Here is a 19,692-nt window from a genome sequence, read left to right as displayed (position 1 = left end):
TTTGGAAAGTTCATATTTGCATTCTTCAAATTAACTACAGAAACAATTCTGCATTTTAAATATCTCATCAATAATCAGACCGATCATTGCTTCATTCATCTATTGGATTTCTCTCTCTGAGCTACACACAGAGACTAAAGCATGCTTTTATTTCTGGCAGGCTCGACTACTGTAATGCTCTCCTTTCTGGTCAAGCAAAGAATACAATAAATCAGTCGCAATTAATTCAAAACGCAGCAGCACGAGTGCTAACAAAGACCAGAAGGAGAGCACACATTACACCAATTTTAAACTCTTTACACTGGCTGCCTGTGACTTTTTCATATTGATTTTAAATTATTTTAATTGTCTATAAGACACTACATGGCCTTGAACCAGGACTGCATCTCAGAGATGCTTTTGGTTTACGAACCAGGACAGCCCCTCAGATCCTCTGGCTCTTCTCTTTTAGTTGTTCCACAAAGTAAGACAGAAACATTTGGTGACGCTGCTTTCAGCCACTACGCTCCGAGGCGCTGGAAGTCTGAGGATCTGAGAGGAGCTGAAAATATTGATACTTTTCAACGTAAACTAAAGACATACATATTCAGCCTGGCTTTTATGTAGGGGTTTTATATATAATTATATATGTATATATTTATATATATACTTTTTTATCATTTTTAAATTTTGTTATTGTTTTAACTAAAAAAATAAATTATTTCCTATTGGTGTGCATTAGTCTCTAATTCTCTACTTCTAAATCAATTTTTGTTTCTACCCTGTTTTGTCACTATTTTATGTTTCTTCTTGTTTTTCAGTCACTGTAAAGCACTTTAAAATGCATTTGGTTTGTATGAATTTGATTGATTGATTGATTGATTGATTGATTGATTGATTAATTGATTGAATATTATTTTAAAGGGACGTAACAAAGGTTAGCAAGGCTATTCAAAATGTCCAGATGCATCTCTCTTCAATGTCCAGATGAATAAGTGGTTTGGTTAGTTATTTCTATCTCAAAGGAGACCAAACTAAACCCCTTACTTATCTTTAAAAGACCCAACAAACAGAGATTTTACAGATTCATTCAAATGATTATTTTCAGTTCTGTAAAGTCTACATACCCGAATGCCAAGGATGCCCAGAGCTTTCTGTACATCCTGTTAGAGAGAAGAATAAACATGATTGAACAGAGATGAAGAAATCTGAGAGTAAATGTTTCCAGTGCAGTGATGACAGGTCATGTGCTGACGTCTCACCACGGCTGTTCCAGGTTTGCCAGGCGCCCCGTCCTCTCCTGGGTCTCCCTGCCAACAAACATGTCAAGGTGTCAACATAAAAACACATAAAACCTCACTCGTGTCATACTTTCAAGAAAAGGAAGCTAAAAGTTTCACTTACAACTTCCCCTTTAAGGCCGGGCAGACCTCGATCCCCCTGAAACAAAACAGTTAGAAGGTCAAAAAACACACTAAGTATTTACCAATGTATATCAAAGTGAGCTCGATAAAGATAGCCAGGACTTACTCTGACTCCCAAAGCTCCGGGTATCCCAGGTACACCCTGAAGGACAGAGCAAGGGCAATGATCAAAACATCAACAGATAAGAGTGTGGGAGGGACGCAGCAACATTCACAGACGGGTGTAGATAAAACACACATCTCTACTGCTGCACATGGGAGAAAGATGCAGCATGGGATAACAGCTACACACAAGAGCTAAAACTGTTTCTGGCTTTAATGTAAAAGTAACATCTATGTCAAAGTTTCCAAAAAACAAAAGACAATTCTATTAAAATAATAATTTGTGAGTGAAATTATTTTATCTTCAGTCAATGCACAGCAGCCCTGAGATATTCATATTGTTCCTCTCTGTAATGGAAGTGTGAAGTGTAAAATGCATTTAAAGAATTTCATTAAGAAGAATAGATCAGGTCATGCACACTCACAGGGGTTCCTGGAGGCCCTTGAGGACCGGGGATTGGTGCTGCTTCAGCGCCTTTAACATAAACAACCTGAGAGACAGTGCATAGATCAGAAAATATAACAAACTATTATCCTCAAACATAAGTATATCAAAGATATGGATATAGATGTTTAATGTAAGACAGTACAATTCTTATAAATCTTCATAACAAGCACCTGTCCAGGAGAACCAGGGCTTCCAGGTACTCCAGGAGGCCCAGATGGTCCAGAGGGTCCAACAGTACCAGCAAGGCCCCGGTCTCCTTTCTGCCCATCACGGCCCTGGAAAAAAAAAAAGTACACTGGATGAAACAACTGGGACCCTCTAAATGGTAAATGGACTTGAGCTTGTATAGTGCTTTTCTAGTCTTCTGACTACTCAAAGCCCTTTTACACTGCATGTCACACCTACACATTCACACACTGATGGTAGTGGTTGATATGTAAACTGACCATCAGAAGTAACTAATCCCATTCATAAGCATTCATACGCAGTCAACGAAGCAAATTGGGGTTAAGTGTCTTGCCCAAGGACACATCGGACATTTTGTTGCAGGAGCTGAAGATCGAACCCTCGACCTTCCAGTCGAGAGACGACTCTACCAACTGAGCCACAGCCGCCCCCTCTAAGCACAGGGTTCCTTCCTCCTGTGCTATAGAAGAGAGTAATCTATAAAATCAAAGCAGGTGGCTGCTCTGATGTTCTGGAAATAATTACTATGAATTTGCACATGAAAACAGCTCTCTGACATTTGGCTCCTCCCTGGATACCTCTCAGAGGTGGTTCCCTCTTAAAGGCTAAGCTTCATCATTAGAGGCTAGTGAGTTTATATAGCTTCTTCTGAGAAGTCTGTTGATCCAGCAGTGAGCGAGAGTATGACGGTAATGTCAATGTCAGAGCAAACTACAGTTGATAAATACACACTTGAGAGGGAAAGTGATGAGGAGAAAAAAAAAGGAGGAAAGCTGATGGATGAAACGATAAAGTCGTGGACGGCAGGATCAATACAGGAAGGAGGGGTAAGATGGGGCGGGGTTACTCAAACAGAATCAAACAGACAGCAACACACAAAGAGATAATGAAGAGGTGATTTGGTCAAACTGACATCTCTTCCTGCTGCTCCTGATTCTCCTTTGTCACCCTGCAGATAAAAAAAAACAGCAGAAAATAAAAACGAGATTCTAGCTTCATTTACCATTTCATTATGATGACCCGTGCTTTAAGATAACATGCATCTGTAAAAGGTGAAATATTGTTGTTGGTCGACTTACGTTACTTATAAATGATAAATAAATCTCATTCTAACAGTGCCAGATCATGGTATAAAAGGATAAAGAGCCACCACAAACCTTCCTTCCATCTTCACCTGGAACGCCATCCTCACCCTGTAAGTCAAAGCAGAATGCATTAAGGACTTAGCAGGAGCATGCTGAATAATGGCCGGTCCACTGCAGGAGCACGAACATAATTCAGTGCCATTATGCCAAGACAGCCATTATGCAACAGACCCTGAAATAAACTGCACTGCTTCTGATCAGTAAACATAATTCATAAGAAGGAGTGCACATCAAGCCCATTTCTGATGAGAGAAAAATGGAGTGGCATAGTGAGAGGAAACACTCATCTCAAGATTCAGACTCTAATTCAACTTGTGTATGTATTACTGTTTGAGTTACCATTTTTCCAGGAGCACCAGGTTTGCCATCTTCTCCTGCTTTACCCTAAGAAAACAAACAGGAAGGATGATGACACACAACCAAGCACTGTAGAAGTGGTAAGATGGACTGAGATGGAAGGGAACAATGGGAAATATAAAAAGTATGAAAAATGAAGTTGATTTGCTGCTATTTGTGTTTGTGTACTTACAGGTGCGCCTAGATTGCCAGGGGGCCCAACAGGCCCTGGGGGGCCCTGTTCCCCTCTAAGTCCTGGTAAACCCTGGTGAATAAAACATACAATTAACATGGAGTTGTTGGAGGATGCATACGATTCAGTCAGGTAAGCACAGAATTAGGGGGGAATTAAAGGATATTTTTTTAGTTTGTTAGATTAGTTTTTGAAGTGTGTCGTAAACGTGGTATATTTAGTTTTTACTAACTAGATTTTTGTAGGTTTGCATGACAACCCCGACTGTGAAAATTGTTTTGCTTTTACAGGGCAGTGGTCGTAGAGCTGCCACGTGTCTGCCCCTTTAAGAAAAGGATTGAGACTCTTTATCTGGACTAAGTTGAGCAGTTGGGGACTTTGAGAATCATATTAGTCTTTTGTGAAATTGGAATGTGAACGTCTGTCTCTGATGCTGGCTTATGCAACTCGGAGTAAGGACAGAATTTTAACACCTCCACAGCGCCCTCTGCAGCACAAACATATAAAGTGCTCATATGTGAGAGCAGTAAGCAGACTTGTTTACCTGATATTAAAATAGTGCTAATGCATATTAGACTGATCTGTATTTTTTTTTTAAGATTTATTTTTGGGCTTTTTGTTCCTTTAATGGAGAGATAGGACAGTGGATAGAGCCGGATATCAGGGCGAGAGAATTGGGAATGACATGCAAGAAAAGAGCCACAGGCTGGATTTGAACCTGGGCTGCCCGCTTAGAGGACTACAGCTGCCATACATGGAGCACATGCACTAACCACTGCGCCACCAGCACCCCTCTCATTTGTATTTTTAAAGAGGAACTGATCCCACACTCACATCTCTCCCAGGATCACCCTGTTTTCCAGGATCCCCCTGCCACACAAAGAAAAAATTAGAACAAATATTCACCAATTACAAAAAGTCCACTCTACATACAATGTGTTGGTAAAAAGAAGGCTTAAAGGTACCCTCTGACCAGGCGGTCCAGCAGCGCCTGGTTTACCATCCAGGCCAGAACGTCCGTCTAAACCCGATGCTCCTCTTTCTCCCTGATGGCACAGTCAGGCTTTCAGAGTCAGGTTACTTCATTTACAGCATGTGGCACAAAACAAGAGTTCATGATTTGAGAATGTGAGGAACATTTACACATCACAAACCTTCTCTCCAGGCGCTCCTCTCTCTCCTGAGTCACCCTGGAAAAAATCATATTCAACATAAGAAATGAAAATGATGAGTGTGTGTGGGAGAGTGATTCAGATATTTACAGCGTTTCGTTTTGAGAGTCAAAGTGAAGAAACAGTGATGGGAAGCAAACTCACTCTTGTGCCTGCAGGCCCGCGTTGTCCCTCAGGACCCTACAGACAGCGGGGAAAGAACAAGAGGTCACAGAGGAGAAGCAGTCATGCATATTTAATCGACAGAAAAAGAGTTCAGAGCACACAAACAGATGCATATACTGGATGAAGACTTCTCAAGATGCTCATAGAAGCGTTTCATAATGATGCAAACTCACTCTGAGGCCCGCGGCTCCAGGAGTCCCTGCTTCGCCTTTCTGACCTTTGCTGCCGTGCTCTCCCGGGTCGCCGTCCTCTCCCTGGGAATCACAGTGAGGTACGTCATTAGCTGAGCCCCTTCTTTTTCTCCATGAAATCCACGAATGCTGATCAGCTTAACATGACGAGGCTAATTTATTCATTTATTTTTCATTATGTCTCTAAAATAAGAGCACTGGGACTTAATCTGGACAGATACCTGTTGCTCTTCACAGGTTCAGTACATACCTTCTCTCCTCTTTCTCCTCTCAGCTGGCCCGCGATGTCAGCCTGTTGAGAAGAATACATTTCCCTTAGCCTTAAAATTGATAGATAGCACATTTAACTGTAAAAAAGAAGCTCCAAAAGGTCTTGTTCCTTAATCTTGATTTGCTTTGATCAATTATTTAGTTTTAAATGATGGATTGAAACACACTCACCACTTTTCCAGGAGGCCCCGGAGGCCCTTGGGGGCCCTAAAAGAAGAGAAGTTAGTATGTATTCACCCACCAAAAATGTATAAAATATATATTCTAAAAGTATTTTTTGAAGAAAGTACCAGTTCTCCTTTCTCTCCTCTGGGTCCAGCAGGTCCAGGGCTGCCCTGAGATCAAACAAAGATCAATAAAGATGCTGAGCAGCTGACCTTCCTTTCTGTTTCAATTCACGGGGCCTCGGTGGAATAACACAAGAATATATTGAAAATCTGTCTGTGTTATGAAACATGAGTGTGTTTCTCACATTTCGACCGTGCTCTCCTGGGTCTCCCATGTCTCCTTTCTCTCCCAGCCGTCCTGGCTGACCAGCTAGTCCCTGAAGGGGTTCAATAAAAATGTCTGCTAACTGAACTTTCCATTGATGTACCTTTGAAGTTTGACACATTTCAGAATGAAAAGGTGACTAGAATATGTGTCCTACCCTCAGTCCTCTCTCTCCTGTTTTGCCTGGAAGTCCAGACTCCCCCTGAAGAAAGAAAAAGACAAAATTGAACATTTAATGAGATGTTGTCACAAACAATATTAAGTCCCTACCTGACATTTTTGCAAATAACAAGTGCAGAAGATGATACTTACAGGTGTGCCTTCATCGCCCTTCTCTCCTCTCTCTCCCTGAAATACAGATGTATAAATATCTCTTCATTTAAACTGGGAGGAAACCATAGCAGCATTACATCCACAAGAGAAACTGTGGTGACATCAGCATCATTAGAAAGAAATGCATGTTGGGATGGAACAAAAGGAAGCTTAAAAGGCAGGTATTTTAATTTTTGATTAAAGTTCAGATAGCATGTTTTTACAATAGTATAATATAGTATCTTATTGCTTTGTGCTAAGAACAAAACAGAACCAGAGATACAAAACAGTGGCATGTTTCCATTACATGACTACATGTGTTTTCTGATATTTAAAGATGACTTAAAGAAGATGCTAAAGATTGTACCATCACAATAAAAGATCAGCTCAGTCTTTAAAAGATTCTGATTAATCATCACCCAGATGCTTGCTCTTTAGGTATACAGAGAATGCTTTCATTAAGATTAAAGAGAAGGAGTAAAGCAATCAGCCTGATCTACAGTGATACACCACTCTGACCTCTTTCCCAGGGAGACCCAGCTTTCCTGGAGTGCCTGGCCGCCCATTCTCCCCCCTCTCCCCTGGTTCACCTGGATCCCCCTGAAGAACAGTTAACAATGCGATTAATAGAAATAAACAGAATAGATAAATATATAATAGAATATATAGGTAAAAGAATATCAGGTCTGTCACCTTGGCACCCGGCCTGCCGTTGATACCAGCCGCTCCCTGAGGAAAGAGCACATGTTTTATGTATTTTTTGTGCAGAGATTTTTTTGGGGCATGACTTACACTGACAGGTGGCACGAGGGAATAGCTTCATGAATAAGAAGAGGCTCCTGCCAGGAATATATTGCAGAAGCTGTGCACATTATGATAAAGACGTGTAACAATGACCTCACCCTCTCGCCCGGATCTCCTTTGGAACCAAAAAAACCGGACCCTCCAGACCCTGATTCACCCTGGGGAAACAAAACAGTAGCCAGATAGTTTGTTTACACCCCACACACACAATGATATGTTTGTCGAGCGTCATCATGCCATTGTTGCTCACTTTCTCTCCTCTCTGCCCTGACTCCCCTTTTTGTCCCCTTGGCCCCTCAGGACCTAACGGGCCTCGCTCGCCCTGTGAGAGAACAGCCGAGTACAGAAAACACATCAGATTGAATGTTTTTGTGTGAGCAAACAATTGTATGTGATCAGTCTTTGATTACTCACGTGTTCCCCTTTCTTTCCAGGAAAACCTGGAGTCTGCATGATTCAACAGAAACACAGCGAAGACTCAACATCACACACAAACACGGTCATGGATGTACAGAGTGAATAAATGATTCTATGTCATGATCATTTTTGTGTCTGATAACTCACACTCCTGCCAGGCTCTCCTTGTGCTCCTTGGGCTCCCTGAGAACAGACAGGTTCACTTATCCTTTGGTAATTGCTATGAAGTTCATTACATCAGATTATGAAACGTTCCTGTTGACCTGCTGCTTCCCGTTTGATGACGTTTAATTGAATCAGTCTCACCTTTTCTCCTGCAGGTCCGCTGGGTCCCGGTAAACCCTGATGACAAATGGAAAAGACGCATTCATGAGATTGGCAGTGCATTTGTAAAAGTCAGAGCATGTGGCCAAATGAAACAGGAATGGAATGTGATATCATTAGCCAATAATACATGTCAGCCTGTCACCCACTCTCAAGCCTGTTGGTCCTGCAGGGCCCAGCTTCCCTGGATCCCCCTAAGAAACAACATCATTCAGATAACAGCTTCAAATCCAACTGAAAGCAAAAGTTGTCAACAGTCGAACTTCTTTGAATTAAAAGCTAAACCAGGACTGCCACACTCACTCTCTCTCCGGTTTCACCAGTTGGTCCTCTCTCCCCCTGCAAAGAGACACAAGTTGATGTCACTGATTGTTTTCTGCATACATTTGCCCACTAACCCACTTCAGCATTATATTTCATGCTACAGTCATCCATCTAATATAAAAAGAAAATCTGAATCTTTATTTAAGCTGCTTTCAAGTTCAGAAACACACAGTTCTCTGCAACCTATTTCTTAAATATTGAAAGAAAATACAATCTAATGAGCCTCCTCATTTTTTTAAACAACATTTTCACAAGTGTGATGAGATGCACATCAGGCTCAGCTGCGTTTTTAACATCATCCCCCTTTTTTTGTGCTGAATTTTCATGTTCACGTCCCCTGTTGTTAGCTCTTATATGGAAACTGGGCGTGAAGCTGTGAACATGGATCACTGACTTTAGACGATGAAAAAGCCACAGTTGAACCACACAAACACTCACGGACACAGACATGCACATACCCATCTGACTCCCTCTGAAACCACATGACTCACCCTGTCTCCCTGTGATCCAGGCTCACCTGGTTGTCCTCGGTCACCCTACCAGAACAGAGAGAGTGATGGGAGTCATTGTTCTATTTCTACTTACATAGGAAGTTCTTTGGCTTCCTTTATCTTACCTTGCCACCAATTTCTCCCGGAGGCCCGCGGGGACCCTGAAATACATCATAACATGTTTTAACATATTCAGTATGTATTCTACCTAACAACCTGTGTTTTTTGGTAGTATGCAGGAAATCTAAAAAGTGACATGGAAAAATTCAGAGAAGGTTCAGTCAAGAAAGACATGAATAGCAGTAACTGTTGATAGCGCCCACATGTGGCCATTTATAGAGCACTTTAAATCAATGCTCACATGACTTCACATGTATCTATGTATTCATTCAGTCCACAAACTATGAAATACATTCTGCCATCTCAACAAGTATCTTTAAGAACATTATATGAAAAACATCTGGTTCCACAGCACATTCTTAAGTGGAAATGTTTATATAGCGTGACATGAAATACTTTCATACTTCAAATCATTTTCTGTAAACGCATATTTTAAAAGCATTTACAGAAAGCATTTGATTGATATCATGCAGAATCTGAAGGTATTTGGTAGATAGAAGGCACTACATTTCTTCAAATGAACCAAAACATCTCTGATTACTTTTAGTAGACGTTTGTTATATAGGCTCTTCATGCGAAGGCAGAGGATTGTCATATTCTACAAAGGTCTGAGGGATTGTCTTTTATTTTCAAAAACAGCATCAGGCTCCAGATGCAGATAAAAAGCTGTGAAATTTTGATGGGCTCCATGGATTGTGCAAACAGGACGGAGGTTTCTGCTCTCAGCGCTTTCTAGTGTAACCCGGATTCACCTCCATGACATCAGCCCTTCAAAATCTCTGTGTGTTTAACCTACCCGGTCTCCAGGCTCTCCCTGCCTGCCTGCAGGTCCAGGTGCCCCATCACCACTGTCGCCCTGAAGAACAAGCACAAGCCATTTCTCTCAAGTGAAACACCATGCATACTGAAACACTCATAGATACTCGTACAGACTTCTCTGCAGCTACCTTGTCTCCTTTGCTGCCCGTAGGTCCTGCCAGCCCTCGAGGACCCTGAGTCCCTGGAGCACCTGAAGTACCCTGATAATAAAAATGCAATTAGCAAATGCAAAATTCACTCACACACGCACACCCAGTTCATCTGCAAACGAAACGTGTCAGCAGATAGTCAGTGATTGGCAGCTCTTACTGGGGAGCCCTTCTCGCCCTTGACGGTCACCCCGTTGCCGACTCCTGGAGGTCCCTGTTAGCAAGGAGAGATAAGAGCTGACGATCATTATGCGTGTGAGCTCCTCGGGATATTTCTGCACCAAGAGGACAAGCTCCTGATGGTGTGACTCACCCGCTCTCCTGTGCTGCCCTTGTCCCCCTGCAGAAAGATGGAGACGCACACACGTACAAACACACACACACAAAGGATTATTAAGAGTGTTTTTAGGGCAAACGTTACACACAATAATCTACAAACAAACTCAGAGGTTGATTCAATCAAAAATACCACAGCACACACTCCATGCTCCTTTATTTAATCAATTACATTTCACAGATTTCTTTCAGTTGTTTTGAACTCGTTCTCTTTTTAATTGATAGAATCGGTTCCACTGTTTTCATTGAACATAAATTGAAAGTTTGAAACTGCTGTAGCATTGAAACAAAATGAGAATTAACATTCCATACCAAACATTTTAAGTTGCATGAAACATGTATGTTTCAAAGAGTCTGTCCGTCTTCATCAAAATACCACGGATAAAAAGCCTTCAATGTCAGAGTCAAATTATTCAACAGTTTTGGATTTAATGGAAAAAGCAGACGAGATGAGTCGGTGTAGTGTCTTTCTCCTCAAAATTGTAAACAAATAAAATTGAAAAGAATTAAGATCCCTTCAAAAAGTGAGACAAAGTAACAAGCTGTTCCCTCAGAAATCAATTTTTCGGACTCATGAAGTACACGCTTGAGCCTCAACTGAAAAAAAGACTTGAGCGGCTCAATGCTGCCACCAAGTGCACAAGTCTGAAAACAACAGTTTCATCTCAGACGAGAGGGGAAAGCCACAAACAATCCATTCAACTCATCAGTCAGGTATATTTCTTAATAAAATAAAATATATATGTATATATAAATTAAACATTCACATTCCTAGTAAGCATAATTAAATTATTTGTAATGTATTGTCTTTTTTGTTGTAAACGTTAGCACGCCTGTTTAGTCTGAATTGTGACCTGTCATCATGTGCTCATGTTAAAAACAAGCTGATTATTAAAGCTGCCAAAGCAGGTCTGTGAGTTTTTATCAGCAAATGGAATTGATTGAATTATTAGTAAGTTTGTATAGGTGGATTAGACACAGAACACATTAATACACCTTTTTGTGAGTTATTAATACCAAAAGTATAAAAGAATAACAGCATCAGAATTTCTATCATTTAGTCCACATCGACGACCTCTCAAATGTCTCCGATGTGTGGAATGCAACTCACTTATACTGTTGATGAGTGTTAGTATTCTCCCTGTTATTGACCCACCAGTATCTCAGATACATTTTTAAACTCAAATTTTGCCCGGTACATGGTTGAAAAGTTTAGAATTAAACATCTTTTTCAGTTTGTTTATTTCTCTAAGATGTTTTTATCCTCATGGAGAGAGTTACAGCAAAAGGCAAACCTTGATGGAGAGTCCTGGTGTTCCTGGTAAACCAGGGCGACCATCCTGACCTGGCAGCCCTGGAATTCCAGCGGAACCTTTGATTCCATCGCTCCCGGGCCGACCTGGAGTACCCTTTGTAAAAAATCAAAAGAACTGTTCCATAAAAATGAAAAGGCTCATTGAAAACATTTTTACAGATAAACCTAACTGATTATACAGACTGTGGTGATTTTATGTGAATCACTGTGACATTAAATTGGCCATACAAAGGTAATCTGAGGAATTTTGGTAAAAGTTTGTTGTCATCAAATTGGGACTATCTCGGAAAAAAAAAAAGATCTGACAGTTTTTTAATTGTTGTTTAATTTTTATAATATTCTGTGTCAACTTTCTTGTTCGTTTCTTACAGGTATTGCCGGGATTCCTGGCTCTCCCTTCCTTCCAGGTAGACCCCCTCCAGACACAGCTGAGCCTGGTTCGCCCTAAAGCAGCAGGAAAGCAGCATAAAACAAACACTCCAGAACACAAAGAGACAATTTGCAGCTCCTTCAAAACTGGCACAAATCATGTACAAATTGATAAATGAGCTCACCCTTTCACCTTTACCACCCTTTGGTCCTTGTGGCCCTGGCACCCCTGATCCACCCTAGAAAAACACAAACACTTAGGAAGCACTGAACTTTGTGTACCGTAAACAACTCTTCAGGACAGGGGACCGAGGGTAACTTACTGGATCTCCTCTGACACCAGGCAGGCCCTGTGAGCCCTGCAAATACAAAACAACATCAACGTGCTGCATTGGTTTTAATGTGTAAAAGGGTACTGGGGTCTGTCCCTCTACTCACTGGGAGGCCTGCATTTCCTGGGGCACCTGGTCGTCCTAGCAGGCCTGCACTTCCATCAATTCCTGGAAAACCCTAAAGATAAAGAGAGAACAGATGTCTTGTTACTTCAGTTCTTCTCAGGTGTTTTTCTATCATTTTGGTCTAGTGTTATAGTTTTACTAACTCTCTCCCCCTTCTCTCCTTTCACACCCCCCGATGTGCCAAAGGTTCCATCTCGGCCAGGAGAACCTGAGCGTCCTTCAGGTCCTCTGGGGCCTTCCCTCCCAGGCAAGCCATCACGACCCTGCAAGCACACACACACACACACACACACACACACACACACACACACACACACACACACACACATACACACACACACACACACACATACACACACACACACACACACACACACACACATACACACACACACACACACACACACACACAGAATACACAATAAGTATGTACAAAATATTATTTTAATGAATCAGTTTACCGTGCTATAGAAGAATCATCTCGTTCAGTGTCAGTGTTGGACTCACAGGCTCTCCCTTACGTCCGTCTGTGCCGTCTCTGCCACTGTCACCCTTGGGAGACAGACAAAAAATGTAATTGTCAGAAGCAGATACAAATCAGAAGAACAGTGGAAAACGTCAATATTTTTCTTCACTGTACCTTATCTCCTCGATCTCCCTTCTCTCCCTAAAACAAAGAGGAAAAATTGATTTGGAGATCAAAGTTTATTGAGAAGAGGAGGAAAGAACGTGTTATGTTTCTGTCAGTCCTCTAATCTAAAGTGTGTTTATGAAATCTGGAGGGGAACAGGCCCAATGACCTTAGCCTGGGAAACTGAAAGTCAAGTTGGAGATTGACTCACCCGAGGACACTGGGCAGTGCAGGGAATAACCTAAACAAAAGAAAGACAGAAACAGGCTGGGATTACAGATTCTTATTTTCCCTGTTATAGTATTTCAATTCAGTTCTGTTACCATTAAAAAGCAACAAAACCCACCAAGCCAAATCAACAATTTTAGAGAATTTCTAGGTTTGACATTTCTACATCAATTATAAAGATCAAGCTTTGAAAAAAAACAAAAAAACAAACAAACTGGTATTTCAGGTTTCATCATACCTCTTTTATTCTGGCAGCATCACAGAGCAAATCTGCCAGTTCAGTATGTATGCTGTCCAACTGTGTTGCACCCTGAGCATACAGAACATTTTGAGGGCTGCTGTCCGTCACTGCCTGACGCAGCTCCTCAGTATTTGCCTGCTCTATTCCAACTGCTAACACGGTCACACCTAGGAGGCACAAATACACAAAAACTGTACCTTAATATGTTCCATGTTTTCCAGCTTGTTTTAGTCACGGTGCAGTTTAAACTGGATGACAGCAAAACAAAAGTTTAGAAAGTGTAACTCTACAGATATCTTCTGCGTACCTGTTGCTCTAAGACTGCTGGCTGCCAGAGTGAGGTTATCAGTCGACTTTTGGTCCGAGATGATCACGACAGCCCCAGGGACCCTCGGCCTGCGTCCAGCTGAGGGGGTCAGGAGGTACTGTCTAGTGAAAGTCACAGCCTCACCTGAAGGGGGAGGCAGACGATATCATAACTGCTGACACACACAGAACCAGGCAGCAAAAGAGAAAACACTAACTGACCGATGTTGTTCCCTGGGCCCTCATCAAAGGGTGTAGACTGGATCTCTTGTAGCAGTGTGTCAGACCTGCTGTGGCGATTAAGCAGGAACCATATTTTGGGTCTGTAACCATAAACCACAACACCAACCTGGAACAGGTGGAAAAAATCATAAACTTGGGAGTACACAGCTAAAAAACAGGACCTCATCATTTCTTGTGAGGAAAAAGTTTGTGCATCTCAACACGATGTTTGGAAATCAATCTTTAAGAAATTGTACCTGAGAGTCCCGAGGCCCGATAGTGTTTAGGGACCGCGCTGCACTGGTGAGGAGATCCCGCAGAGGTCTTGCCAGGCGAATCTGATCAGTAGACGCTGGCACCAGAAACACGACATCCCCACGACCGCCCACACACACTGTGTCCACAGAAGTTGGTGTGGGGATGTAAGTAATCAAAAGGTGTGTCTAAGTATGGTTGAGGTATATGAATAGGAATGTGTTGTTACCAGTGTGTTCATCCACAGAGCTCTCTGTTCCCAGTCCAGTTTGAAAGGTGGGCTGCACGGTGAAACGATACTGACGGCCCAAACGCAGCCCAGCCACCTGATAGGAAGTGGACGCAGCAGGCAGCGTAACAGACAAGCCTCGTCCAAGCTCTGATCAAATGTTTAAAGTCAAAAGGATTTTAATGTTGAGTAAACCAATAAAAAAAAAAAATTATAATCTGTATGATGTTCTACCTGTCTCGTCTTTCCAGCGTAGAATATATCCCGTGGCACCTCGTAGTGGATTCCAGCTGAGCCTCACAGAATCCTGGGTAACCTCTGCCACTCGTAAAGTTGTGGCAGCTTGTTGGGGGGGAGTGGTGGTACCGGCTGTGTACACAGATGAGGAAAATCAAAATGAACAGGGAAACATTTTGAGATTAAATCATATTTGTCCACATGTAAATGTGTGTTTTAAAACTAGACCAGGTAATGGTAATGATGTTTCTATCATGACCGATGCACATCTATAATGAACTGATGCAGAAATATGAGGCTAAACATCCAATAATCCATCCATAGGACTAATAAGACTTGTAAGTCCCTGCATTTTCCATGATTACTTTAATGTTTGAGAACCTTCATGTCTGAACCCAGGCACACTGTACTCACGTGTGGTGACTCTGACAGACACAGGGGTTCCCTGTCTGTTCTGAACTAAAGCCATGACCTGCACATCGTACTGGACTCCAGGGTCCAACCGCTCCAAGTCCACTGCTGCCACGTCTCCCCCAACCAGCTGACTCCTCTCTTCACCACCTTCAGCAGCACAGAGTCACATCCATGAGTCGTGTTTATACACACTAACTGCCATGACACATCGTGAAAAGAACGACTTCTTTCTCTTTAAAGACAAACACCACCATGGCATGTGATACTTATAGAAGAGGATTTAATGACTATATATATATATATATATATATATATATATATATATATATATATATATATATATACATAGAATAGATTTACCATCGGTCCTCCTCCACACAACACGATAAGCTGTTGCTCCCTGCACACCGACCCAAGTAACTCGGACGACCTCTCCACGAGTCTCCTGGACCTTCAGTGACGTCACGGTCCCGACCACAGTGCGATCTGACTCTGAAGATCAAAACAGGGAACACCCAGTAAGTCAAGAAGTCACACCAGCATACAGCAACAATGTGTATTCTACAGATTCACCTGTTCTGAAGGTCAGAGTGGAAGGACTCCCCTCACGTGAGCCGCTCAGTGAGGAAACTAACACACTGTAGGCTGAATCTGACTGCAGGCCATCGATGGTGTAGGAAGAGACGTCGGCGGCCACGTTACGAACAGATTCAACTCCTGCACGAAGAATACCAAATAAAGAAGTATGAATCCTTCTTCAATTGAAGGTTCATTAGGATAAAAGAGTCTTACCCACATCTTAACACTCTTACTATTCATCAATGCCCTATAATTATGTATTTGGATTCATCTAATGTGTGTAAAATGACTGAATATAGCGGTTAAGTCGGGCATCGAGAGGGTACAAAGCCTATAGTCCTCGAGCAGGTGGCCCGGGCTTTTCAACCCTTGGCACCTTTGCAACATGTCATACCAGTTTCTACCTCTATCCACGTTCCTCTCTCCAAAACAAAAATAAACTTATATATACTGAATATTATTATTACTAACCATCATCACTGCGCCAAGTGATCTTATAGCCTGTTGCCCGGGTGGATGGTGACCATTCAATGCGAATCCTTTGAGATGTGACTTCAACGATGCGAAGGCCAGACACTGATCCTCCGTTGGGGTTAGTCCGAGCAGACAGTGTGACCGCCTCTCCGACGCGTTGGTCAACCACAGCTGAAACACCGATAACCAGCCCCTCATCTGGTCGCAGGCTGTCTATAGTGAAGGACGTGGCCTCTGCCCCGAGAACACGACTCTGCTCTGCGCCTGCAAGGCAGAACAAAGGGCAAACAAAAGGATTTTTTTTTTTAATTCTGACTTCAAACCAAAAAGAAAAAGAAAGATAAAGCTTCAAAAGTCTGATGCTCTTGTTTTCTAAAGGGCCGTGAGGTAAGATCTAAAAACACGCTATGTTTAACTGAATTTATGACATGTTCAAGTAAACAAGATTCAAAAATCACCTACAACAAATGCCACTTACTGTTTCCCTGTCTCCAAGTTACCCTGTATCCTGTTGCCCCAGTAACACCTATCCAGGCAATTCTGAGTCTCCGACCGTTTGCATTTGTCACTCTGAGGTTCGTCACTCTTCCAGCACCTTGCTCTGAAAAACAAGGGCATTCAGGCCTCATGTGCAATATTCAAAATAAAAAGCCAGTATTTCACAACTACAATAGAAAAAAAAGTTTAAATAAATGATCATGACCAAGACTTCAGGCTTTCATACAGTATATATTTCAGGTAATTGACTCTTGACTGATTTTATTGCGATGTTTTATTTGGTTTCATATTTTGTTGTGTTGTCTGATTTTCTTTTTTCGTTTTGGTTTATGTTTTTCGGTGATGTTGTCCTTGTGTTTCTTGTCTTCTGTGTGCTCCTGCTGCAAAACAAATCTCCCTTTGTAGGACAATAAAGAATCTAAATCTGAATTGTGCCTAATAACCATTCAAGAAGGAAGGAAGTGCGTTAAGTGTGTTTATATTGCACAATAAATGAGGGATAAACAAGTTAGTGACAAATGTCAACATACAAATTGAGGAGAAATGAACCATGGAAATGGTCAAATTAAAACAGCAAGGTATAAATGTTTTACAAACTGGGATATAAAGTTTTCATTATCTTATATGGAGCATTCTCCATTTGTGGATGAAAAGCATAAAACAAACAGCACAAGCGTCTCACTGCTGACCCGACCTGGTTTGATGTAGACAGTAACAGGTTCTCCTTCATCTTGTCCCACCAGCGCTGTGACACTGACACCATAAGACACTCCAACTGTCAGGTCTCTGAGGTCAAGGGTCGTCTGGTTTCCAGGGATACTCCTGATTTCCTCTGATCCCGCTTAAACACACAGTCACACTTTTTTTCAGTAGTTTTCTTTCAAACTTTGGATCTAAAAGTGCATAAATGAATAGTAAGTAAATAAATAAGGAAAGTGAATGTACCATCTGTGTTCAGGATGACGATGCGGTATTGTGATGCCCCGGTTACACCTGTCCAGCCGAGCCTGACTGTGCTGCCCAGAGACTCCACCACTCTCAGGTTAGAGACCCTCCCCACAGGCTGCTCCTCTGCAACACCAGAGGACAGGGACACTATTAAAGCAATGATGTCTACATAAAAACACATTTTAAAAGTACTTGTAATATAACCCCTGCACACATTTTGCCAATAAATCAATCCAAACTGAATTCAGGGTTTGGCTGGTCTATCTGGGTCACAGACCTCTGGGTGCGGTAGAGACAGGCGTAGCCTCCTCACGACCTTCATACAGAGTGTACAGTCTGATGATATATTCTGTGTTTGGCTGAAGGCCTGTTATCTCATAGCTGGCAGTGCTTTTAGGGAAGGACAGGGTCTGGACACGACCTCCTGAAGACAAAGCAAAGGTCAAAGGTCAGCACAATAATGTTCATGGTAACTTCAGTGTCAGTTTACACTGTAATACAGTGTTGCTGGCATCAAATTCAAAATGGAATAAAATAATTCTGATGCATTTTTTTGAAGGGTGTATCATCATTACATAATTATAATATGTTCATTTCATCACAGTCATATCTTCTCCATGATGCACAGTGCTGCTTAAAGAAGGGAATGTTTCAAATAAGGTTTTTAAGTCACATGCACATCTGACCTTCTCCCTCCCTCCACTCCAGGCGATACCCTTGAGACGACTGAATGACTCTCCAGGTGAGGCGAATAGTGGACGGGCCGGTGGTAGCTGCTCTGAGGACCTGCTGCTCCTGACGCTCTGAGAGAAACACACGACATGCAATATAACAATCAAACTCTTTTCACATCAATCCATCCTTAAAAAACATTATGTATTCAAAAATGTTTCTTAAATTGATACTGAAAGTCAATATGTAGAATGAAACAGACGTTGGTCACTGTAACTGTTCCCCCTGACCATGCTTGTGAAAAAGAGAGCCCTGCATGTGTAATGTAAATGATAAGGAATGAAATCCTTTGTTGTTGCACTAATGTACTTTAAAGTTCGGCTAACGCTAATGAGGATTCAATTTAACAAATGTATTTATCTCAAAGTTACTTTCTTTTTTAGAAAACAATTCCCTTTTTGATGCTTCCCCTGGGGGCATTTTCTTTGCTGAGCTGTTCCATCTGTATAGTAACTCAAGTGATTGTAACTTTTAAAGAAACCCACTTGATCTAAATAACTTACGTCTGGTAACTTCACAGACTTTAAGAAAGATTTTTTACACAGAACTAGACTGCAGATCTTATCTCTATCCCTTCATAAAAACAAAACACAGGGACCTCAAGGCAAATAAGAATGAATGCAAAAACTTGAAAATCCTCAATCATAATTTTACTGCTTCTCGCTTGATATGCTTCTGACTAGTCGATTATGAGAATCCAGAGAAAAATTTGGTCATATTCAATTTTGAACAACAAATCTGATAACTCTCTAAATAGTTTAAGTTACCAAAAGCATTCATCCAAGTCATCTGTAATATTACTGTTTAGATAACTGTTAGCAACCTAACTTAACAACTAGTTAGGAAATGAAGCCTTTCCTTTCGCATTCAGTGAAACTACCAAACAGTAGTGGTAGCTAGAAAGTCATTGTAGCTAATGAGTTACTAAATGTGTTATTAACCTGGAACACGGCCTGATGTCCGGCTACTGTATATTTCTATCCAATGTCTATTCAGCTGAAAATCAATCAGAATCTAACTGACATCAATTTGTTAGGTTCCCTCAAACAAAGCGCAAATATGAGTTTTCCACCCCCTGTTGTGTGAAAAGTTTATTAATAATAATAATAATAATAATGTTCAGTGTGGATTCAGTATCTGTCAGATGCACTATTGTATAACTGTTATATTTACTTGTTACAGTATGTTGTGTTTATATGCTTTATATATATGTTTTTTTTTCTACATATATACAGTTACTAACAAAAGTCATAAAACACATTGACAATGACAAGACACACACAGGAACTCACAGACAGTTTAAACATGCTGAATGGACACATTTGGTACAAAATAAATAACATACACACAAACAATA

At 41.4% G+C, this 19,692-nt stretch overlaps 1 protein-coding gene across 2 annotated transcripts in view; it reads right to left on the bottom strand.

The window, feature by feature from the left end:
• col7a1 (collagen, type VII, alpha 1) overlaps positions 1-19,692 on the bottom strand; it is a 58,809-nt gene that overhangs the window by 26,228 nt on the left and 12,889 nt on the right. For both annotated transcript variants that reach the window (XM_065954524.1, XM_065954525.1), the window contains exons 13-72: positions 18,290-18,406; positions 17,881-18,027; positions 17,601-17,726; positions 17,350-17,496; positions 16,636-16,758; positions 16,155-16,421; positions 15,678-15,821; positions 15,465-15,596; positions 15,105-15,251; positions 14,688-14,822; positions 14,454-14,603; positions 14,227-14,363; positions 13,970-14,096; positions 13,749-13,892; positions 13,439-13,608; positions 13,184-13,213; positions 12,982-13,008; positions 12,849-12,893; positions 12,485-12,604; positions 12,322-12,393; positions 12,207-12,242; positions 12,069-12,122; positions 11,884-11,958; positions 11,495-11,608; positions 10,177-10,203; positions 10,024-10,077; positions 9,843-9,914; positions 9,692-9,751; positions 8,901-8,936; positions 8,776-8,820; positions 8,264-8,299; positions 8,110-8,154; positions 7,943-7,978; positions 7,784-7,819; positions 7,634-7,666; positions 7,470-7,541; positions 7,318-7,377; positions 7,109-7,144; positions 6,935-7,015; positions 6,416-6,451; positions 6,261-6,305; positions 6,084-6,155; positions 5,902-5,946; positions 5,783-5,818; positions 5,592-5,633; positions 5,324-5,404; positions 5,130-5,165; positions 4,968-5,003; positions 4,779-4,859; positions 4,648-4,683; positions 3,814-3,885; positions 3,624-3,668; positions 3,297-3,332; positions 3,053-3,088; positions 2,124-2,228; positions 1,931-1,996; positions 1,510-1,545; positions 1,384-1,419; positions 1,242-1,289; positions 1,107-1,142 (exon numbers count right to left, since the gene is read on the bottom strand). In XM_065954524.1, coding sequence (XP_065810596.1) covers positions 1,107-1,142; positions 1,242-1,289; positions 1,384-1,419; positions 1,510-1,545; positions 1,931-1,996; positions 2,124-2,228; positions 3,053-3,088; positions 3,297-3,332; positions 3,624-3,668; positions 3,814-3,885; positions 4,648-4,683; positions 4,779-4,859; positions 4,968-5,003; positions 5,130-5,165; positions 5,324-5,404; positions 5,592-5,633; positions 5,783-5,818; positions 5,902-5,946; positions 6,084-6,155; positions 6,261-6,305; positions 6,416-6,451; positions 6,935-7,015; positions 7,109-7,144; positions 7,318-7,377; positions 7,470-7,541; positions 7,634-7,666; positions 7,784-7,819; positions 7,943-7,978; positions 8,110-8,154; positions 8,264-8,299; positions 8,776-8,820; positions 8,901-8,936; positions 9,692-9,751; positions 9,843-9,914; positions 10,024-10,077; positions 10,177-10,203; positions 11,495-11,608; positions 11,884-11,958; positions 12,069-12,122; positions 12,207-12,242; positions 12,322-12,393; positions 12,485-12,604; positions 12,849-12,893; positions 12,982-13,008; positions 13,184-13,213; positions 13,439-13,608; positions 13,749-13,892; positions 13,970-14,096; positions 14,227-14,363; positions 14,454-14,603; positions 14,688-14,822; positions 15,105-15,251; positions 15,465-15,596; positions 15,678-15,821; positions 16,155-16,421; positions 16,636-16,758; positions 17,350-17,496; positions 17,601-17,726; positions 17,881-18,027; positions 18,290-18,406 — 4,577 coding nt within the window. The remainder of the gene's footprint in view (positions 1-1,106; positions 1,143-1,241; positions 1,290-1,383; positions 1,420-1,509; positions 1,546-1,930; positions 1,997-2,123; positions 2,229-3,052; positions 3,089-3,296; positions 3,333-3,623; positions 3,669-3,813; positions 3,886-4,647; positions 4,684-4,778; positions 4,860-4,967; positions 5,004-5,129; positions 5,166-5,323; positions 5,405-5,591; positions 5,634-5,782; positions 5,819-5,901; positions 5,947-6,083; positions 6,156-6,260; positions 6,306-6,415; positions 6,452-6,934; positions 7,016-7,108; positions 7,145-7,317; positions 7,378-7,469; positions 7,542-7,633; positions 7,667-7,783; positions 7,820-7,942; positions 7,979-8,109; positions 8,155-8,263; positions 8,300-8,775; positions 8,821-8,900; positions 8,937-9,691; positions 9,752-9,842; positions 9,915-10,023; positions 10,078-10,176; positions 10,204-11,494; positions 11,609-11,883; positions 11,959-12,068; positions 12,123-12,206; positions 12,243-12,321; positions 12,394-12,484; positions 12,605-12,848; positions 12,894-12,981; positions 13,009-13,183; positions 13,214-13,438; positions 13,609-13,748; positions 13,893-13,969; positions 14,097-14,226; positions 14,364-14,453; positions 14,604-14,687; positions 14,823-15,104; positions 15,252-15,464; positions 15,597-15,677; positions 15,822-16,154; positions 16,422-16,635; positions 16,759-17,349; positions 17,497-17,600; positions 17,727-17,880; positions 18,028-18,289; positions 18,407-19,692) is intronic.

Source organism: Labrus bergylta, chromosome 5 (assembly GCF_963930695.1).
Source record: "Labrus bergylta chromosome 5, fLabBer1.1, whole genome shotgun sequence".
In the NCBI taxonomy this organism is placed as follows: domain Eukaryota; kingdom Metazoa; phylum Chordata; class Actinopteri; order Labriformes; family Labridae; genus Labrus; species Labrus bergylta.
This window is presented reverse-complemented; position numbering and strand designations above follow the sequence as displayed.